The 23,023-nt window shown below is 38.6% G+C and overlaps 1 protein-coding gene, 1 long non-coding RNA gene and 1 pseudogene across 3 annotated transcripts; all 3 read right to left on the reverse strand.

Annotated features, from left to right (window-relative positions):
• LOC114316448 (uncharacterized) lies at window positions 1–3,648 on the reverse strand. The gene is made up of 3 exons (XM_082909991.1): window positions 3,600–3,648; window positions 2,959–3,047; window positions 1–637 (listed from the first exon to the last, which is right to left on the reverse strand). The coding sequence occupies exon 3, from the start codon at window positions 584–586 to the stop codon at window positions 122–124; it is 465 nt and encodes a 154-aa protein (XP_082766117.1). The 5' UTR covers window positions 587–637; window positions 2,959–3,047; window positions 3,600–3,648; the 3' UTR covers window positions 1–121.
• A 368-nt stretch (window positions 3,649–4,016) lies between these two features.
• On the reverse strand, window positions 4,017–12,186 carry LOC145813853 (uncharacterized). The gene is made up of 3 exons (XR_014357213.1): window positions 11,755–12,186; window positions 5,066–5,439; window positions 4,017–4,068 (listed from the first exon to the last, which is right to left on the reverse strand). It is a non-coding gene; the product is annotated as an uncharacterized LOC145813853 (long non-coding RNA).
• Window positions 12,187–13,407: 1,221 nt separating this feature from the next.
• LOC145812977 (putative disease resistance RPP13-like protein 1 pseudogene) lies at window positions 13,408–22,857 on the reverse strand (annotated as a pseudogene). Its single transcript, XR_014356325.1, has 3 exons — window positions 22,264–22,857; window positions 21,668–21,778; window positions 13,408–16,887 (listed from the first exon to the last, which is right to left on the reverse strand). The product of XR_014356325.1 is annotated as a putative disease resistance RPP13-like protein 1 pseudogene (transcript).
• Window positions 22,858–23,023: the final 166 nt, after the last annotated feature.

A 23,023-nucleotide genomic window follows, 5' to 3' on the forward strand; every position in this document is an offset into this window, starting at 1 on the left:
CAACATTCTCTTCAGATTTTACATTTCTTCATTACAGCTCTAGAGGAAGTACATACACGAACATTTCAAGCCATTTATTACTTTCCTCTCAACAAGCAATTTAATCAGAAGACCAGATGAATCAACTTTGGCTCCATAGTGTATTAGCATAAGCTTTCTCATCTTCCCGCTCCTTTGGGACATAATCAATTCCCTCCAACACTTCTTTTTCTTCATCTGCGATCTCTTCTTCTTCTTCCATCAATTCTTCGAATGCAACTGCCTCCATAGATATCTCTTTCTCGCGTTCAGCCAAAGCTTCTCTCATAGCCTGTTTTGTTGCTGGTATGTCATTGGGTCTATATTTCGAGGCAGGCATGACAAATGGCAATATAATATCATCCAAACTCGGACTCTTATGGTTGGGACTATTGTTTGCATCTGATGGTGGAACAATGAAAAGGATACCAAGCTCGTAGTTACAGATGTGAAGTCCTGAACCCAACACAGAATTTGTCTTCACAGCTCCAACAGCCTTTGTCCTGAGTGAATTAGAAATTGGGTGTCCCCAAACAGCGACACTGAAGTTATGGGATCCACAATACATCAATCCAAAGGATGAAGCATCTTTCTTAGACTGGAAGCATCTTCGGGCTACCTGCTTTTACCATACATTCTCTCCTCTATTATTTTTAACTTAAAATCAGCAATTTCCAAAAACATAAATTGAAATAGAAATGACAGATAAGGAGGGAAATGGAGTACATAATGTGGCTTAAATTGTAACTTCACATAATACTAAGACATAGCACCACAAAAAGTAATTGATTTTAAGAGAGAACAATCTTCTCATACTTGTCTATTATATCATAATATTATAAGATTACTCTGATACATCATATGATGTGCTAATCTTTGAGATCATGATCATTCATGCATACATGAAAACCCAGGCATGACCTTGAGCACAAATTGAAAATCTCTTCTATATTCGATTCAATGTTGACACTTGGAAAATGAGAAAAGAGAAGAGAATAAAAGTGACAGAGAGATGGTGTGAAAGCAGCACCATGGAGAAATTAGGGAGAAGAAGCACTGATTGGAACTTTCTATGCAAGAAGAGGAAGGAACATATATATATACACAGCTAGCACCTTTGGAAATTGTTGAATTAAATAAAATAAGCCTTAAAGACTCCTCAAAAGTTAAGTCACATTCCTAGTCTCCTTCATTGCAGTCGCATGAAGAATTTTAAAGTAAAGACAATTACAGATTGAAGGTTGATAGAGTTGAGTTGGTATAGGATTGTGGCTTTCTAACTCAATGTATGATATGTTGTATACAGAAAATACAATTTTTTTTTGGGGGGGTAGGGGGGGCTAAGTATCTAAAATTGGAAGGGAAACCCCATAAACTAAAAATGGAAGGGAAACCCCAATACAAAAAAGGGAAGGATGTTACACCATAATAACCTCCAAAGACCAGAAAGGACAACTCTTATACATACGCCAAAAAGCCTAAGGATTTTTACAAGACAGAATCTACATAGTCAAAAAAAGTGTCTATGGAAGGCAAAGCCCTCCCAAAAGACCAGCAATACGAAATGGACAAGAAAAAGCTCTTGATTCTATGCACATGCTCCTCAACACCTTGGAACGCTCTCATGTTATGCTCCCTCCAAATAAGCCATATCGAGCAAAATTTTGGATGTACAGGCTTTGCCAGATCAATTCAAAAAATTTGGATGTCAACATTTATGCTTTCAGGTGATAAATTTGTAGCGCAATAGTCATGGTCATTGGTTAACAAAGAATTGTAATTTTCCTTTTCTTTTGTGGGTTGGGTTCTACGTTCTTGCCGCAGCAACTTCTCTCTGGAAGCTAATTTCAAAGCAGTGCAAGATCAATTTGTATTAGCGATTTGGAAGGTAATTAACAGGCTATTTGTTGGAAGGCAAAGGATTAACTCTTGATCCAGTGTCAAATAAAAGAAAGATGACATTCAGAAATACTTTCTTTAAAACAGAATTCGCATTTTCCCAAGTGGCTATGGATTTTGTAAAATGCATAAGGGTTTCTGGACTGAGAAGTGATTGAATTCATAAGATAGGTTGTTAGAAAATATCATGAGATGGTAATCCAGTAGTCCTCAGAAGTTGGATGCTTCACACATGTGATGTATATTTCAATTTGAAATGGCTACCTTCCGCATAAGTTCGTAGGGATTGAGCTGAGATCCATTACAGTCGTTATTTGAATCAAATAATCTCTGTTCAAAAACAGTATGATAGATTTCCATCTCATAAGTGAATACAACTGCATTCACCCTAGGTGTACATCTGTGAATAAAACAGTTTAGAATGGCAGGGGAATCCAAAAGAAATAGAAGAATTGAGTCAACTTCACAGAATAAACTTAATATGGCTTTGGATCACTTATTCTTGCATTGTCCTGTTGCTTTGGATCTATGGTATCGTCTCTTTCGTTTGGTTGATGTCCAATGGGTGGCTTTGGATCTTGTCTAGTAATGATTTCATTGGATTTTTAGGACTTCAGAAGTATGATTAAAACAAAAGTGATGCGTCATTGTGTTGTCTTCACAATTTTTGGGTGATTTGGTTGGAAAAGAATGCAAGGATCTTTGAGGACAAATTTCATGATACAGCATCTATTTGGGATAGAGTATGTCATTTGGCATTGTTTTGGACTACCGTTTTGACTCTTTTTAAGGGGATTTCATTTTATTATTATTTTATTTTATTTCTAGAGATTGAAAAGTGATATGTGATGGTTAAATTGTTTCTTAGTTTTGGTGATTGATGTTTTCTCTTCTATTGTAGAGGACATATTGTCCTCTTTTTGTCCTTTTCTTTTTTAATAAAATTTTCTTTTGTTGCTGATCAAAAAAAAAAAGAAAAGAAAAAAGAAAGGAATCTTGGAAGAGACAGACTTCAGAACAATAAGAAGTGAATGTGTTTACCTTGACATGCACAGGATGATTAACTCTATCGTTGGGATAAGGAATCGCATCATGAAGTATGCCTACGTTTCTTAACCTTTGCCCTTTTTCTGGAAAAAAACAACATTAAACAAATTATGTGTAACCAGGGAAAAAAAAATAAAAAATAGCTGATTGACTATTAAACAAGAAGAAATGAACGAGTCTTCACTAAAATAATAATGGAAAGTCAAAGCTGCAAAAAAACACTATCTTCATTTTTATTTTAACTGGAAAAGAAGACAGATTTTATGTTTCACTTGCAAGCATTATTGATTTGATATTTGCTTATTTCCGCAAATCCTTAGACCAATTGAAGTGGCAATCAGTTACCAATCCCACATGGATTTATAAAGGATTTTGTTTTAATTTAATTTTTTACATTCGAAATATATGATTTAACCAGGCTAGACATGAGACATTCCTCATAAATCTCTGTAGGGCTGTGTGGGACTTAGTTGCACACCTATACTTTTATCCCATACCTTAAATGAAATATAAAAATCAGGAATAATTTATTTTTAAAAAAAAAGGAAAAAAACAAACAAACAAAGCAAAATAACACATGGAATCTAGTTAAAAACCATTAAATTATCTTGCAGGTAATCAAAAGGTCAGGATACCTGCGAGAAACACACAAGGTATTTTGAAGCTAAGATTCCACAACTTGCATTTTTCACTCTTTCAATTGTAGGGAAAATGATTCTAACGGATGGGTTTCTTATCTCTTGACTTGCACTCCAGCAGCCCCATTGTAAAGACCAATAATGAATGAACTACTGAATCAAAAGATTAGAGTATTTCAAATTTTGATTCATGCCACATGAACTGCAAATAGTAAAAGTTACTTACATCTGGATCAAACTCTTTAGACTTAGAGAACTGCACTGATGTCTTTCCAGAAGTTGTTGAAAATGCAGCTAAAAATTGTGGAGTGATTGACACTATTGAAGATGGACAATAGAACAGATAAGTATACTGAGAGAAATATATTTCAAATTTCTGGAAAAGAGTCTAGTATTATACAAGAAAACACTAACCGAAAAGAAAATCAGTTTCCAAATATTCTGGCCATTTGTAACGACTTAAAACCTGATACAAACAAAAGAAACAAAAAGAAGATTAATGTCAAACTTTAGGGAACAAAATGATAAGATGTCTGTTTCAAGGACAAGAACAAATACATATTAATCAGATTGAATTTTTTTGAGAACTGGTAGCTTCAACAAGATTCAGATTGAACTTTTTCTAATCTTTGATCCATAATCCCAATATTTAGCACTATCATTTTTTCCTTTTTAGTTTACTAATATACAACTTCCAAGTAGTCACCAATTTAAGGTGCTTTTGCTTGCTCAGGTAATTTCACATCACATTTTCTCATTACTTACCATGAAGAGGCACGTAAAAATCTGATGGAAACTTTAATGTTAAAAATAAGAGAAATCTTGATGTTGTGAAGTGAAGTCTCCTATCACTTGGGTATTAAAGTAATGTGAAGTATATAAGCTGAGGGCACCCCACTTCAATAGCTAGCTTTTGTGGTTGAGTTTTACCCAGGATCGTGTAACAAATACCTTTTTGCTAAACAGGAAAAAAACATAAATAAATAAATAAGAGAAGGTTTTTTGTGCATAGACAAAACCTAGACTCAAAATCTTTTGTACCATGTTTTACAAACTAATCCATATTTTATTAACAATTTTCAAAACATAAAATGAGTTGTGCATTCATAAACATGTAAATATATGCAAATCCAAATCTTCCGACAACAAAGTGATGAATTAACACTAGACGGACACATAAAAAGTGCCCATGCGTGCAAAATAGGTTTCTCATTAGAACTGTAACAAACTGTGTACAAGAGATGCGGGAGCATGGAAGGCAATGGTCCCCTTGGATCTAAATGTTCCAACTTCTCCCAGTTGCATTTGAGGAAACCTCCAAAAATTACATAGGTTGCCCCAAAACAATACAACATATGATTTAGTTTTCTAATGTAGCCCTTCCAATCTCAAATCACACCACAGTTGAATGTTCCTACATACTAAAGAAAAAACTATAATCTCACAAACTTCATCACTATTACCTCTTGAAGTTACCAGAGGCCTGTAGACCTCTGAATTGATGCAACTAATGAACATATAGCAGAAACATGTTCAGATTGCACTACTTTTGATATGTCTGAAAAGGTAGGTCCCTGCACAAGATAACACCACCAAAACTTGGCATAAACATACTATCATAGTAAATAAGCTGCAATAGGAAAGGATCCAATATATGACTTAAACATCACCTGTGACACATACAGTAACATTTGTACTATGCTGGTGCTTTCTTCTAAAGCAGTCACAAGTATTTCTTTTGAATAAACATATCCAGAAAACCTGAATAAACCACTATCTGATAAAGAAGCAACCCACTTTGCAACATATCTTGGTAGAAACCCAAGTCGAATGCTATCTAGTGCAAGAAGTGAGGCAAACAATTAAAATGCAGTAACAGCACAATAGTCCATAGCTTAACACACACATGAAAAAAAGATCAGCTTCCAATAAGTGAAAATTTAAAGCATCACACTAGCAAGACATGCAACATGGAAGCACCTTGCAGTGTCACAAATGAGGACTTATTTTCAGGAACCACTTTTGGGATTGAAGGGAAAGCCTCAGTGAGGGCAAGAGAAGCAAACGGCAAGCACTTAATGGATTTGGAATAGAAAATGAATTCATGTTTACATATTTAACACTACTTTAACCATGCTAGTGTTCTGCTTAATATGTCTTGTGCTCTTGTTCTCTTGACAACATTACTTCAGAAATATGAGGGTTCCTATAAAAATCCACTTCCCCCCAAAACAAAAAGCCTAATACTGATTTAGAGCTTATACTCTACACTATTAAAGCCCAATTTAAGAGAGAGAGAGAGAGAGAGAGAGAGAGAGAGAGAGAGAGGAGCATATTTTCTCAAATTTTCAATTTTTATCTAGATGCAACAATTTTGGGTGGTACATGTAAGCTTTTCTGAATGTTTTCTGTATATTCAACTTGTCTCAATTTACAAAGAGTTCATTAGATTATATAGCCCTAAATCTATGAATGAAAAGGAAATACTAACTAATTCCTATTTACATAATCATGCCATATATACACAACATGCCATATATACAATATATTCTCACACTTCTGCTCAAACTCAAGGTGTTTTAGCAGAAAACACTGAGAGTTTGCTAAAAAAAAACTGAAACCGAGCAGTAGTGTGAGTCTAGGTGAAGAAGTTCGCAAGTTGCAAAGTTGAGGAGACGAAAGGAAGCAAAGTAGAGCCAGACTGTAGATGTTGTCGGACAAAGTGACAATCAATCTCAATGTGTTTCATCCATTCATGGAAGACAGTATTGTGGCCAATCTGAATAGCACTGCGATTGTCACAATAAAGAGAGGTCGGAAAAGACTGAGGTACACCCAAATCAAAGAGAAGACAACGAAGCCAAACAAGCTCAGCAGTAGCATGAGCCATAGCACGGTACTCAGCTTCGGCAGTAGAGCGAGCAACAACAGTTTGTTTCTTGCTTTTCCAAGAGATCAAGGAATCGCCAAGAAACATACAGAAACCAGTGGTGGACTTGCGATCATTAACATCACCAGCCCAATCGGAAGCAGCATAGGCCACCAAGTCTAAAGAGGAAGTAGAGGACAACAGTATGTCATAAAAGATGGTACCCCGGAGATAGCGAAGAATGTGAACCAAAGCAGCCCAATAGGTAGAGCGAGGAGCAGAAACGAACTAACTAACCAAATGAATAACATAAGCAAGATCAAGGCGAGTGATAGTCAAATAAACTAAACAACCCACAAGCTCGCAATAGAAAATGGGATCCAGAGGAACACCATCAGTAGAGTTGAGCTTCACATTAAGTTTAATAGGGGCATCAGAAACCATAGTATCAGTAAGACCCGCACGGTGAATAACCTCATTGGCATACCTCAATACCAAGAAAATACCGTAACAGACCTAGATCCTTCATTTCTAAGGTGCGGAAAAGATGTTGCTTGACCTCAGAGATAGCAGAAGAATCAGAGCCAGTAATGATCATATCATCCACATAAAGTAAGAGAGCAACAAAACTAGACGAGGTGTGTCTCAGAAACAAAGCAGAGTTAGAAGTAGAATGATGAACCCCAAGCTCGGTAACAGCAGTCTGAAAGCGATCATACTAAGCACGAGGAGATTGCTTCAAACCATACAGAGCATGCCGAAGATGACAAACCTGCTTAGTGGAGTGGAGAAGGCCAGAGGGAGGACGCATGTAGACCTCCTCAGTGAGACGACCGTTAAGAAAAGCATTCTTAACGTCTATCTAATAGAGAGGCCAATGTCGAACAATAGCAACAGAAATCAAGGTACGGACAGTAGTCATCTTGGCAACATGGGCAAATGTCTTCTCATAATCAATACCTTACTCTTGTGAGAAACCCTTAGCAACCAAGCGAGCTTTGTATCACTCAAGAGAACCATCAGAATGAGTCTTGACTTTATAGACCCATTTGTAACCAATCAGATTCTTGCTAGCAGGCAAAGGAACCAACTCCCAAGTGTTAGTCTTCTGCAGGGCAAACAACTCATCCTCCATAGCTTGAACCCAATTAGGATCCTGACAGGCCTCCGTGCAAGACTGAGGTTCTAAAAAAATGAATAACAGACAAAAAAGTGCTATAGGAAGCAGAAAAATATGTATTAGACCAACCCAACCTGTTTGGAGGACGATGCTCACGAGTAGGATATCGGTGTGCAACATGATCAGAGTCGTCAGAAGCAAGAGGATCAGCAGCAAAGGTAGAGACAACTGGAGGAGGAAAAGCCTTGCGACGAGAATAAACTAACAATGGAGAAGGAGAAGAAGCCGAAGGAGAAGAAGTAACCAGATGTGAAGTAGGAAGAGAATATGGAACAAGCTTATGAGGAACAGTGGAGATGTACTCATCAGATAGGACCTCAAAAGGAAATGGATCAATATGAACCAAATCCTCTTTGGAAACTGGGTCGGTGAGAGGAGGAAGCTAAAAGTAAGGTAGACGTTCAAGAAAGGCAACATTGCGGGAGACATCAAGGCGACGAGAAATAGGATCATAACAGCGATAACCTTTCTGAGTGAGACTATAACCCAAAAGACACATAAGACAGACCAGGCACTAAGTTTGGTCCTATCTTTACAGGGTAAAAAGACAAAACAAACAAACCTAAACGCATGAAGGAAAGAGTAATTAGAAAGGTGGGAAAACAAAGCCTCATAAGGAGACTGACCAAAAACAAGGGGGGTAGGCATGCGGTTAAGAAGAAAAGCAGCAGTAAGAACTGACTCACCCTAAAATGGAGCCGGAACGGAGGTAGAGAGAAGGAGAGACCTAACTATCTCAAGAAGATGACGGTGTTTACGCTCAGCTTGACCATTTTTGGAAGGTGTATCAGTACAAGAAGTTTGATGAATGGTACCCAATTTGGCCAAGTATTCACAAAATTCAGTTTTAAAGTATTCCCTACCTAAGTCAGACCACAACAATTTAATAGTAGACCCAAACTGTGTAGTGACCATAGACTGGAAAGTACGATATATCTGGTAGAAGTCAGACTTATGAGTCATAAGATAAACCTAAGTGTAACGGGTGCAGTCATCAGCAAAAGACACGTAGTATGCAGAACCCCCTTTGGTGAGAATATGAGAAGGACCCCAAACATCAGTATGAACTAAAGAAAATGGTGTATCAGATATAAAAGTACTTTTATGAAAAGGTAAGGCCGTCACTTTGACAAGTTTACACCCCCGACATTCAGTAAGTTCACTAGGAGAAACTTTACCCAATATACTCGACTGAGCTAATGACCATAAGCGATCCGCAGACAAATGCCCTAATCTAGAATGCCACAAGTAGAAAGAACTAGACAGAGAATCTAACTGAAAAGAGAAAAAAGCAGTATAAGAGGTTGTCATAGGCAGATGAAAACTCTCCACCACATAGAGGTCTCCAACTCTACGGCCAGTCTCAATCTGCTGCTTAGACATCCGATCCTGCCCAGAACAGACAGAAGAAGAAAAGATAACATCAAAACTGGAGACATCAAGCTGACTAATAGATAATAAACTGACAAATAACTGAGGAACATAAAGGACAGATGGAATAGAGACAGCAGACATAGCAGATGGTAAGATAGACCCAACAGCTATAACAGACATACCAGACCCATTAACAGCATTAACAGTAATAGGAAAGGGATGGAGAGTACAATTTTGAAGTAAGAAGAGATGGGGAGTCATATGATGAGAGGCACCAGAGTAAAAAATCCAGACAGACAAAGAGATACCTGAAGAAGTCCCAAGCAAACCTGAATAAAGAGAGAAAATAATAGAGTTAGACGTAGATGGCTGTGAGGTAGACAGTGTATATTGAAGCTGACTGATCTAAGTACTCAAGGAAGCCAAGTCAGGATCAGGAGCTAGAGCAAATATAGTAGAACCGGCGGGAGCTTGAAAATTATTCGGAGAAGACGGGCAAAACTGAAAATTACTCGGAGAAGACTGGCAAAACTAGGTCTGAGACTGTTGAGAAGATGAGCCAGACAGACATCTCTTCTTGGGACAGTGATACTTCCAATGGCCCTTCTGATAGTAGAAGGCACACTCATCCGAAGCCAAAGATATCATAATAACCAGAAAACTGAGGAGTCACGTATAATAAACTCAAAATAGAACAATAATAGTCAAACCAAGGGTCTAAACGTAATAACCAAAAAGCTTGTGAACCAACCACACATAATCAGAATCAGAGCAAGACCCACAAAACCAAAGTGACGAACAGAGTCAGAGGTCTTCAGACCACGCGAACAAAAGTCTGGAGAGGAAGAGTGAAATTGCGAAGCAAATGCCAAAGGGTCACAAAGAGAACAATGAACAAGGAGTAGTAGTAACCCAAGGAAGGTAGAATCAGCCGTGAGAACCAATCCACCACAATCGACGAAGTTAAAAGAGAGAGAACCAATCACAAACGGATGGGTCACGAATTAGAGAGCAATGGAGATGGTGAACCACGTGAGCTGATGAACCTGATCAAAACTTCGAACCAGACAGAACAAAAAGGATATCGCAAATCAAGAGAGAGAGAGAACTCTATCGATTCGTGATTCAGAAACCAGCTACGGTTACGAACATAGTTTTGATACCATGTAAGCTTTTCTGAATGTTTTCTGTATATTCAACTTGTCTCAATTTACAAAGAGTTCATTATATTATAGAGCCCTAAATCTATGACTGAAAAAGGAAATACTAACTAATTCCTATTTACACAATCATGTCATATATACACAACATGCCATATATACAATATATTCTCACAATACAGACATAATTTGATTACCATTTACCACAAGGCCATTTAGAATGAAGGTGTGTAGCTAAATCATGGTCCGGCATAATTTGAAAGGTAATCTTCTTTTAAATTTGCTTTCTATTCTCCACTGGAGATGGAGCTACATCGGAAACTATGACGAAATGATCGTTGTGTTGTGATATGAATACCTAGTGGTAGTTTAGATAATAAATAAATAAAGAAAAAAAGAAAAGGTAGAAGAGAAAGAGGTAAACGTAGGAGAAGATATCCAAGTGGGAAAGAAAATAGTGAAAATTTTGTTTCAATGTAAAATTTAAAAAATAATTACAAATAAGTAGTGAAGTTTATAATTATTAATAATTATAACTATTTTTTTTTAATAAATACGTAATTACTTTCTCAAATTACCACTAATTAGTAATTTTCTCAAAAAAATACTTTTTGACATTGAGGGATGATATTGCCCTTTCACAATTAATGCATTAATTAAGTCCTGGTCTTTATGTAATTTGTTAAATAACTAAGTCAATACTGAGGTAATAAGATTTTAACTGATTAAAAAGTGAATTGACTCCAGGTCACGGAGATTGGATTGACCTTCTTCTAAGCTATAAGCTGAACTCTATGGAAATTGTCACAGAACTTGAGAAGTGGCAATCCAAAAAAGAGAGCATTACCTTTGATTTATGTTATCTAACTTTATTTCCTTTCTGTCGCATACTCAAAACTGTTTTAATTCACAAGCGTGTAATGTTAAAGCATCTTGAGTGCAAGCAATAAGAAATTGATAAATGTGTTGACTCTATAAGACTAGCAAACTAATGCACAAAGTGCCACTAAAACTAGAAAGAATAATAACACAAATTCCTGTATTTGTATTATGGTTGTCCATATGGAAAAGCAAAATATTAAATGAAAAACAAGTACTCTCTTTCTTAGAAAAGGAACCAACAAGTACGCGTTTTCCTGAAAAAGCAGCATTACATAACACAAATTTTTAGCTAATTATGACAAGAACATAATTGAGTCACATAAAAACATGTTTCTAATGTAGAACATTGACATTCAAATATGTTCAACAATCCAATAGCTGGAACGAAAAAAAATAAAAATAAAAATAAAAATAATAATAAAGAAGAAGAAGAAGAAGAATCTCCACATAATATGTTTTACACCAAGACTCAAAAATTGGATTGGTCTTATTCTAAGTTAAAAAGCAAAACTTTATTATAGAGCTTTCCCTCAATGTTTTTTATCCAACTTCGATTCCTCCAAGTTGCATCATCAGAACTGTTTTAATTCAAAATCACGGAATGTCAAAAACAGTTCTGAGTGCTTCATTTCCAGTTTTAGCAAAAAAAGAACTCTATAAGACCAACAAACTAATGTAAAAAGTTACCTGTAAAAGTTGAAAGTTGAAGCGGAGAGGGTTACAAATTTACTTCAACATCATGGAAAAAGATCATCGACATCTTAAACATTCCTGAATGATTTCCCACTCCGACATGATCTCCAATTGTCGCATCCTGGACATTTTTGGACATCCAAGACTGGTAGTTAATTAAAAGCCATGCAAGAAGACCAAACCATGTATTCATTGTCATTGGCTAGAAAGAAAACGAATGAGAGTTGGAAAACATGATGTACAATGACCTTAAAATAGTATGCTACAACTTAAGAAATCCAGCACTGATGTAACTCAGCAGAACACAAGCTTGGTCAAATGCACAAACACAGCACCAAGTAAAATGCACTCAACAGCAAATTTATGCAAACTTGCAGTACTTTTTACCAAAAAAATTAAAAGGTAGAGAAGGTTTTGGTTTTCATCGATAGTACTTTAAACAAGTTTCTGATAGGGAAGAATTCAACTTGCAGGCATAACAAGAATTGTTCAAACCATTAACCATTAGAAATACTGAACTTCAAATGCAAATAACAAACATATATATTCATCAAAATGAAGAATTATAAATTCTCGAATTATGCAAGTTCCTTTTAGGGAAAAAAATAAATTTGTTTAGGATAATTACGGCTGTGTTTGGCTCTTTTGGAATTATAATTCCAATCAAAAAATTTCAAAAATCATAACCAAACACACAACTCAAAACTCTATTTAAAAAAAATAAATAAATAATGAAATATTTTTTTTAATTTTGTTTTATAAAATTATTTTTAGAATCATGATTTGAGTGTGAAGTCGTATTTTGAGTTATGAGTTTTGAAAAGAGAAAATTAATTTGATTATGAGTTTTGAGTTGTATTTTGAAATTTTTTGAATTTATTTTTTTTAAATATCTAAAAGATTTCTTAATTTTATTTTTTTAGGATAAATTTTTTATATTTTTTATATTTATTTATTTGTTTTTATGTGCACTATATTTCATTTCATACATTTGTGTGCTGTATTTTTTTAAATATAAATTTTTTATTTTATAAATATATTTTTAAGTATTTTAATTTTTTTTGTTATGTGTTTGGTTACGATTTGAGTGTGGAGTTTCAAATTACGTGTTTAGTTATAAATTTTGAAAATAGTTTTTAAATTGTGTTTTTAGTTATGCGTTTGGTTACAATTTGAGTGTGGAGTTGTGTTTTAAGTTTAAAATATTTAAAATTAAAAAAATTAAAAATATTTAAATAAAAATTATATATTTAAAATAAAGAATAAAATTTTCTTAATTATTTTTAATATTTAAAAAAATAAATCTAAAAAATTTCAAAATACAACTCAAAATTCAAAAACTTAAAACTCAAAATACTAACTCAAAATTTTTTTTAAAATTTAAAAATACTTTTTAAAATTCATAATCAAACAAATTTTCTCTTTTCAAAACTCAACTCATAATTCCACACTCAAATTATAATTCCACAACTAAACCAAACGTAGCCTACGTTTCTTCCTTATAAAATGATTCGCAAACATAAAATACATCAAGAACGATGTGTTAATGACATTTATGAAATTATAGAAACAATAATGAGTGTTTTGATTCAACATGAATTAATCACAATAATCCACATCATTATTAATATTATTATTTGTATATCATTACTCAAGACCAAACTTATGATGAATATAGACATACAAAAACACAAAAAGATTACTCACCCAAAAAAAAAACACAAAAGGAAAATAGAACTTTAGCTTGTAAAATGAATGTGGAAGTACGTACACTATATCAGTTTGAGAATCCATTGCTGGACGAAGAGTGAGTTGGTCAAAGATCACTTCACCATCCATGTGTATAACAGGGACACAAGCAATCTTATGCCAGTCCTGTCCTTCCCCCTTGAGGTAACGAGGTTTTAGCATTGGACAGCCAATCAATTCCAGCATAACGAGAGAGGTGGGAAGCCCCTCTTCGACCAAGGATTGGAGCTCAGGGCATTTCGTAATCTTCATGTATTTGAGAGAGCCAAGGAGTTGAAGGCCCCTGTTGTTCAACGATTTCAGATTTGGTAGATTTTCAATGCGGAGTGACATAAGAGTCGAGGGCAACAACCCCTCCTCCGGAAAGGACTCCACCCATCTATGTCTTGCTAATGTTTAGTGTTTAAGAAAAGGGAGCCTTCGCAAATCCCATTCTCTTCGGCGAGCAGTAAGTTTGCTGCAATTTTCGATTTCAAGTGAACGTAAGCTGGAGGGAAGCCCACCTTCCGGAAAAGACTCAATTTCTGGACAACCCCATAATTTTAGTGATTGAAGAGATGGGAAGAGGGTATGCATTCCTTCAGGCAGCGACTTGAGCTTCTTACATCGCCCGAACCAAAAGTGAGTCAGATTGAGTCCGGGTAGTCCTCCTCGGGGAAAAGATATCAGATTAGAGAACCCATGTAAGTAAAGGAACTCGAGAGATGTCAAATTTTGGAGCCCAAGCATGTTTAGATCTGTAATACTGTTGAAATTTGTACAAAAATGGATTTGTAGAGATCGAAGCTTCGGAAAGAATCCAAGCCACATGGGTTTGAGAGCATCACAGCATGATAAGGACAAAGTTTCAAGGGATCTGTAGCAGTTCTCCATATCCTCGGATCTCGGCGGCAAAGAATGTAGAACTTTACAACGGCGGATTGAAAGGCATGTAAGCATGGGCGGCAACCCCGTATCTGGGAATGACAATAGTCTTGGACAGCTCTCTACCCTCAACTCCTTCAGATTTGTTAAAGTGCACAGCTCGGGTGTCAACTCCTTTAAATTAGGCATATCTGAAATCACCAATTTTGTAAGGGAAGACAAACCTCGACACCCCAATTCTACCCCATCACATCCTTTCAATAGTAATTCACTTGTAAGTCTTGAGCATTCCCGAATCTCAAGTATCACGCAAGATGGAATGTGTTTGGGCAAGCCTCCAATCAGCTTTGGACATTTGATTACCTCAAGCACTTTAAGCTTAGAGAACTCTCCAGATTCTAATATATACCAGTTCACCCACTCCAACATTTCTTCAAATCTAAGAGTCTCTAGAGATTGAAATGGTTTGCTTAAAGAACTATCTCCATAGAATTCATGGCCTACCTTTGTTATTCCTTGCATCCTTGAAATTTCAAGCTCTTTCAAAGAGGGCAACTGACCAAATTGTGGCAAGGAAAAGCAATACTCACAATTGTCAAGAGACAAATGCACTATATTACAAAATGATTTATCTACCAACCAATCTGGAAATCTTGTACCACCAAAGTTTTTAATCTCAAGGCGTTTCAAGTTTGTATGAGGTTTTAGCTTGTCGAGAACATCTCTCTCTTTCTCTGAATCATTGGTACTGCTACTTCATTCGAGTACCAGTTCTTCAAGGTACATTTTCTCCTCCAATTTTGCCTCCATTGCACCCATGCCATTAGTTACATTTTGCAAACTTGAAATGGAGAGCCTCCTTTGAAGATGACGTAAGTCCTTCAACTCTTCAATACCTAACCCCTTGGACTTGCCCACCACAAAAGCAGTTAAAAGTTGGAGGTCTTTTAATTGACTCATTTGCATTGGCATCTCTCGTAAATTAGTCCCAGTAATATCAAGATGGCGCAACTGAATTAGGTTTCGAAGATTTACCGACAAGGTAGTTAGCTGACGACAATTATATAGTAGTAATGTTTCTAAATTATACATGGCACAAACTGATTCAGGCAATTGTTTGATTTTCGTGTAAGAAAGATCCAAATACCGTAAATGTAGTAAATTTCCAATTGAATGAGGCAATTCCATAATCTCATAACATGGCAAAGACAACACCCGTAAGCATGTTAGGTTCGGCAAAATATCATCCAAAACCTTTTTGCTCAACCACGAATCAGAATCGTTTGCAGGCTCTAGTGTTAGAAAAGTCCTTAAAAACTTAGCCTCATTAATTAGCTTGTATTTTTCAAAGCCATCAAATTTGCCTCTAACACATGAGAAATGATGTACTCTATCAGAAATATGATGCGTGTTGTCATTCTCTAACATATAACAGAAATCTCCAGACACAGCTTGAGCTAAATCATTAACAAGATCATGCATGACAAAACAATGACTATTGGCATTTGATTGTTGAAAAAATGACCTTGATTGCAATTCATAGAAGCACTCATAACCTACCTCTTCCCTCGTTTTATTACTTCTGGGTTGCTCGACAAAACCTTCAGCCATCCACATTAGGACTAATCTCTTCTTTTCAAATTCATAATCTTTAGGAAATATAGAACAATAAGCAAAGCATCTCTTTAAATGCGAAGGGAGGTAATGATAGCTCAATTTTAAGGCTGGAAGAATATTGCTCTTCTCCTTTGGCAAATCCCATATTCCACTTTTCAATATATTATTCCAATCCTCAACATCCCTTTTAGAGCGCAAAAGACCGGCTAATGTTTTTGCTGCTAGAGGCAAACCTTTACACTTTTTCACAATCTCTTTACCAATCCTTTCAAGATTTGGATGTGCACCACAATCTCCCTTGTCAAATGCATGTTTGGCAAACAATTTCCAGCAATCTTCATCCGATAATTGCTGCAAACGATGAATAGGAACTGTTTGCATAATAGATGAAACGCTCTCATTGCGCGTTGTAACAATAATCCTGCTCCCATGTTCTCCATATCCAAAAGGACTCCTCAAGCTATCCCAGTTATCGTAGTTCTCATTCCAAACATCGTCTAGAACGATCAGAAATTTCTTCCCACTCAAGCATTCCTTGAGCTTGACTTGAAGCTGATTAAGGTCCTTTTTACTAAGGTCCATCATATCAGAACGCTGCAGAATGACTGCCTCAAGAATTGTTCTTGTAACCCTTACAACATCGAATTCATCAGAGACACAAACCCATGCTTTCATATCAAAGTGATCATCCACTCTGCCATCATTGTATAAAAATTGAGCAAGGGTGGTCTTGCCAACCCCACCCATCCCCACTATCGCAATCACATCTATCTTCTGATTACCACCACTTGCCTCATCCGAGAGCAGCAACTTAATTACATCCTCCTTGTCATTATCCCTTCCACAAACACCAGATTCATCAACCAAAGAAGTTGTTGGCAATCTGTGATACAATTTTTGCCCGGTGTTAGTATATTATTATACTTTGTATATAATATTGTTTATAGCATTAGCTTTAGCCTTGCCTTTGTTATCATTGTGTTTGTTCACTTTCGGCTAAAGCATTAGCCTTGCCTTTCGGTGCCTCGCGTCTCGCATGGCATGCCTCGCATCCAATATCAGATATATCAGACTATAAATAGAGAGCTAAGCTCCCTTTGTAAAAACACACAACAAATTCAATATACACATTTATTCACTTGCTCTCTCTCTCTATCAATTTATTTCACATGGTATCAGAGCATCACATTTAGACAGATTGTTGCATCTATCGAACTTCTCTGTCTTCCTTATTCAACCACACCAATCTCTTCGTCTCCTCACGACGAATCCATCGCCACCAAATTCATCACCATACGACCTTCCACGCGCCTCCACGCGCCGCCAGAAGTTAAGGCCACGCTCATCCTCGTTCTCCGACGCGCTCTACGCGCCTCTGCACTGTCCCGTGCTACTGTGCGCCGCGGCCTTCACTGCTAACGTGAGCCGCGTGTTTCTGCGTCAGCCGACGTCAGCCCTACTGCTTTCGTGCGCCGCCTGCTGTCCTCTGCTATTTTGCGCCGCGCACCTCTCTGCTAACGTGCGCCGCGCACCACTCTGCTTTCGTGCGCCGCCTGCTGTCTCCTGCTATTGTGCGCCGCGCACTCTCTGCTAACGTGCGCCGACCGAATTTTGACCAGCCACTTTGACCAGCCCATTTAGTGCCTTTCTGGTCCTATTTTTTGGTCCGGTCACTCTTTTCCCACTGATTTCGACCTTCTGAATTCACTGGTACCCTCGGATTTTTCAAATTCTACCTCAAAAGTACGCTTTTGCCCTTATGGATCGTCTCGACTCCTCTAACCACCCTATTTCCGTTGTTCTTGACGGGACTAACTATGTCTTATGGGCACAAGCTATGTCTGGGTTTCTCAAAGGCAAGAAACTTTGGCGCATCATCACTGGGGATGTGTGCAAACCCATCCATACAACCACCGAATCCGCTGCCACCACAACCACCGAATCCGCTGCCACCACAGACTCCGCTGCCAAATATATCGATCGTCTGGAGGATTGGGATAGTAAAAACTATCAGATCATTACCTGGTTTCGCAATACTTCTATCACATCTATCAGCCTTCAGTTTGGTCGGTTCCAACTTGACTCTGCTTCCTCTCCCGCCAAGGACATCTGGGATTTTTTACAAGAACGCTATCAGACTACTGGCCTTGCTCACCAATATCAGCTTCTGAGTCACCTTCACCGTATGCGCCAAGAACCAACTCAGACCATTAATGATTTCTTGTCCCAAATGTATTATGTTTGGGATCAACTCGCTCTTTCTGAACCTCCATGGGCTTGTACTAAGGATGCTGCCTTGTTTACTACTTACCGTGATCAACATCGCTTGGTTCAGTTTCTCATGGCCCTTACTTCCCGTTTTGAGCCCGTACGAGCTTCTCTCCTCCATCGCACTCCTTTACCCACTCTTGAGCAAGCAATTTCTGAACTCTTGTCAGAGGAAACTCGGTTTGGTACTCTCTATCCGCACCCTGTGGACTCTGTTCTTGCTACTCCCCAGACTAAGAGTTCTCATTCGCCACCACAGAAGTCAACCTTCTGCAACTACTGTCAGAATCGCAGTCTTCCGTCGACTCATCTTCTGGTTAATTGTCCTGTTCGCCTCTGTCGGTTTTGCAACAAGACTGGTCCTGGTCATCTCCAGCAAGATTGCTTCCGCAATCCCGCCCGTGCTTCTCGCAATGGTCCTTCCCCCGGGCATTTTTCCCGCAGCACCTCACATGGTCGGTTCCAACGCACTGCTGCTGCTGCCTCAGAGGATGTACCTTCCCCTGTCCCTATAGATCCTTCCACTCCAGTCTTCTCTCACACAGATGTCGAAGCCATGTTTCAACATTTCTTGCAAAAATCTGGTACTCCTTCCTCTCCTGCCTTGTCTGTCACTGCAGGTAACACTTCCTGGTACTTTGACTCCGCTTGTTGTAATCACATGACCTTTGACTCTACTATTTTTACTCCTATCTCTGTTACTCCTCATGTTCCTTCTATCCATACTGCTGATGGGTCTCTTCTGTCTGTGAGTCATGTTGGTTCTGTTTCCACCTCTCACTTATCTTTATCTCATGTCTATCTTATGCCTGCTCTCACTTTAAATCTTATCTCCATTAGTCAATTATGTGAGCATGGTCTAACTGTTACCTTTTCTCCTACTGGTTGTTTGGTGCAGGACCCTCGGACGGGGCAAACCCTTGGGATAGGCCGTAAGCATGGACGCCTCTACGAACTTATCCATCTTCATGTTCCGGATTCCTCTCAGATCACAGCTCCTACCACTACTACCACTGCTCCTCGTTTATCTCCTTTTCAGCTTTGGCACTGTCGTTTAGGCCATCTTTCTGCTGGTCGTTTAAAAACTTTAATTTCTAGTGGTCATTTAGGTCCTGTCAGTTCTGATGCTTTAGATTGTGTGTCCTGTCAACTTGCTAAACAACCTGCTTTGTCGTTTAATAAAAGTGACTCTGTTTCTCTTGCACCATTTGATCTCATCCATTCTGATATTTGGGGACCCTCTCCTACTCCCACTATGGGCGGAGCCCGCTACTTTGTTGTTTTTATTGATGATTTTTCCCGTTTTACATGGTTGTTCCTTATGAAAACTCGCTCTGAGCTCAAACAACTTTATTACAATTTTGCTGCAATGGTTAACACACAATTTTCTAAAACTATTAAGATTTTTCGCTCCGACAATGCCATGGAATATAAAGATTTTGACTTTCTTTCCTTCCTTCAGAGTCATGGTACTCAACCTCATCGTTCCTGTCCCGGTACGTCTCAACAAAATGGACGTGCTGAACGGAAACATCGGCATCTTCTCGACACTACTCGTGCTCTTCTTCTATCTTCCTCTTGTCCGGAACATTTTTGGGGAGAGGCAGCTCTCACTGCTGCTTACACTATCAATTGTATCCCTACACCTGTCATTCATAATCACACTCCTTATGAGCGACTGCACGGCACCCGTCCTCCTTACACCACCCTTCGGGTCTTTGGCTCTGCCTGTTTTGTTCTTCTCCAACCTCATGAACGTACCAAACTTGAACCTCGTTCCCGCCTTTGTTGCTTCTTGGGCTATGGTATTGAACATAAAGGGTATCGTTGTTGGGATCCTCTCTCCCAACGACTTCGTATCTCTCGTCATGTGGTCTTTTGGGAACACAAAATGTTTTCCTCTCTCTCTCTCTTCCGTTTGTCTGTTCCCTCCCCCTCTCTGTTTTTTACTGATCCTTTCACCGATCTATTTTCTGATGATCTTCCTCCCCCACCCCCGCCAGCTTCTCTCGAGATCGCCTTGCCTAATGGACTGTCCCATGCTCCTGCTCCCTCTGATGGTCCTGCTCTTACTTCCTCGGCCTCCTCCCCTCCTGCTGAGTCTCTTCCACTGGCTCCTCCTCTGTCTGCTCGACCACGCCGGGTAACACAACCTTCTACTCGTCTTCGTGACTTTATTGTTGGTTCTACTGCTTTTTCTACTTATGAACCGACCTCCTATCGTGAGGCTCGCTCTAATCCTCTTTGGCAGCAAGCTATGACTACTGAATTGCAGGCCTTAGCCAAAACTCATACTTGGGACATTGTTGATCTTCCTCCTGGCAAGTCTGCCATTGGCTGCAAATGGGTATACAAAATCAAGACTTGTTCTGATGGATCTATTGAGCGCTACAAAGCCCGCCTTGTTGCCAAAGGCTTTACCCAAGAATATGGTATTGACTATGAAGAGACCTTTGCTCCTGTTGCTCGTCTCACCTCAGTTCGCAGCTTGATTGCTGTTGCTACCTCCCGCCACTGGGATCTTTATCAAATGGACGTCACCAATGCTTTTCTTAATGGTATTCTTCTTGAGGAAGTCTACATGCAACCTCCCCCTGGGTCTGCTTATCCACCTCATAAAGTCTGCAAACTTCGGCGTGCCTTATACGGTCTCAAACAAGCTCCCCGCACTTGGTTTGCCAAGTTCAGCTCTACTATTCATGACTGTGGTTTCACCTCCAGTTCTTATGATACTGCCATTTTTATCCGGAAAACAGCTCAAGGGACCACCCTGCTTTTACTTTATGTGGATGACATGATTATCACCGGTGATGATTTTGATGGTATTCTTCGCCTTAAACAGTTTCTTAGCCACCATTTCGAGATGAAAGACCTTGGTCCTCTCAGCTATTTCTTGGGTCTTGAAATCTTCCATGATTCTACGGGTTCTTTTATCTCTCAAGCTAAGTATACCTCTGATCTTCTCACCCGTGCTGGTCTTACGGATTGCAAGACTGCCTCCACTCCCCTCGAGCCTCAGAGTCGTCTTACCCCTCTTGATGGCACTCTTCTCTCTGATGCTACCCTATATCGACAGCTGGTTGGCAGTCTTGTCTATCTCACTGTTACTCGTCCTGATATTGCCTATGCAGTTCATATTGTCAGCCAGTTTATGTCGGCTCCTCGTACCCCTCATTATGCTGCCTTACTTCGTATCCTTCGGTATCTCAAAGGCACCATGTTTCATGGTCTTCATTATTCCGCCCGCTCCTCTCTCCAGCTTCGTGCTTTTTCCGATGCTGATTGGGCTGGAGATCCTACTGACCGCCGATCTACTACTGGGTTCTGCTTTTTTTTGGGTGATTCTCTTATTTCTTGGCGCAGCAAGAAACAATCTCTTACTGCTCGTTCCAGTACTGAGGCCGAATACCGTGCTATTGCTGATACTACTCAGGAACTTCTCTGGCTTCGTTGGCTTCTTACTGATCTGGGTGTTCCCTCCTCTGGTGCTACTGACCTTTTTTGTGACAATCATAGTGCTCTTCAAATTGCTCACAATGATGTTTTTCATGATCACACCAAACATATTGAGATTGATTGTCATTTCATTCGCCAGCATGTTACCTGTGGTACTGTCCATCTTCTCCCTATTGCTTCTGTCGATCAACCCGCTGATATCTTCACTAAAGCTCATCCTCCTGGCCGCTTCACTGATCTTGTTTCCAAACTCAACTTGGTTGATGCTTTCCCTCCTTGAGTTTGCGGGGGGATGTTAGTATATTATTATACTTTGTATATAATATTGTTTATAGCATTAGCTTTAGCCTTGCCTTTGTTATCATTGTGTTTGTTCACTTTCGGCTAAAGCATTAGCCTTGCCTTTCGGTGCCTCGCGTCTCGCATGGCATGCCTCGCATCCAATATCAGATATATCAGACTATAAATAGAGAGCTAAGCTCCCTTTGTAAAAACACACAACAAATTCAATATACACATTTATTCACTTGCTCTCTCTCTCTATCAATTTATTTCACACCCGGCAACTTCTCTCAAACCGAGGACATCTTTTTCTTTGGCAAAACATTCTAATCTAGCAATGATCTTCTCTATCTTGGACACTATATCTGCATCAAATGAACTAGAAGAAGAAATCAAGGTGGGACTTGGTACCTGGTCTGACCCGCTATGGTACTTGGCTTCAGACTTGCATCGCAAAGCTTCGGTAGCAATCTCATCTAGTAAATCATCTGCGTGATACACAGCAACTTTAAGTTCATCCACCCAGTCTTTCACAGCAGGGTTAGTGATCTGCTTGTCCTCTGCATCATCGAGCAGAACATTAAGTCCCCGCAATGTTGACTTGAGCTTCCAGAGGAGTTCATCATCAAGCTTTTGAGCACGGAAAAAGTTGACGAACTCGGGAGAAGCCAAACGGTCAAACAGCACTTGAAGGGTGGCGGACAGAAATGCTCCTCCAACCAAGGCGGCAGCCATGTTGTTGTTTTTTCTTTTAGTTGCAGAGGTAGAAACAGAGATTAGGAAAATGAAGGAAATAGATTGTAGAGTGAAAGAAGAGAAGCCAAGATTGATTTGCTCTGGGAAAGAAAAAATTATTTGATGAGATCAAAGTCTTTGCCTGCAAGTTGCAATTAGAATAAGGGGGAGGGAGGTGGCAATTAAATTTTATATTTAAAATTGATTGCTAAATTAAAATTATTTTATTCATAGCAAAATTATTGTATGTAAATTATAATAAAAGATACATTTTATAATTATAAAATTTTTA

The sequence above is a fragment of the Camellia sinensis genome, chromosome 15 (genome assembly GCF_055761805.1).
Source record: "Camellia sinensis isolate YWXY chromosome 15, ASM5576180v1, whole genome shotgun sequence".
NCBI lineage: Eukaryota > Viridiplantae > Streptophyta > Magnoliopsida > Ericales > Theaceae > Camellia > Camellia sinensis.

Excerpts from the sequence above, each read along its gene's own strand:
- LOC114316448 (XM_082909991.1), bottom strand. The coding sequence starts at position 586 with ATGTATTGTGGATCCCATAACTTCAGTGTCGCTGTTTGGGGACACCCA.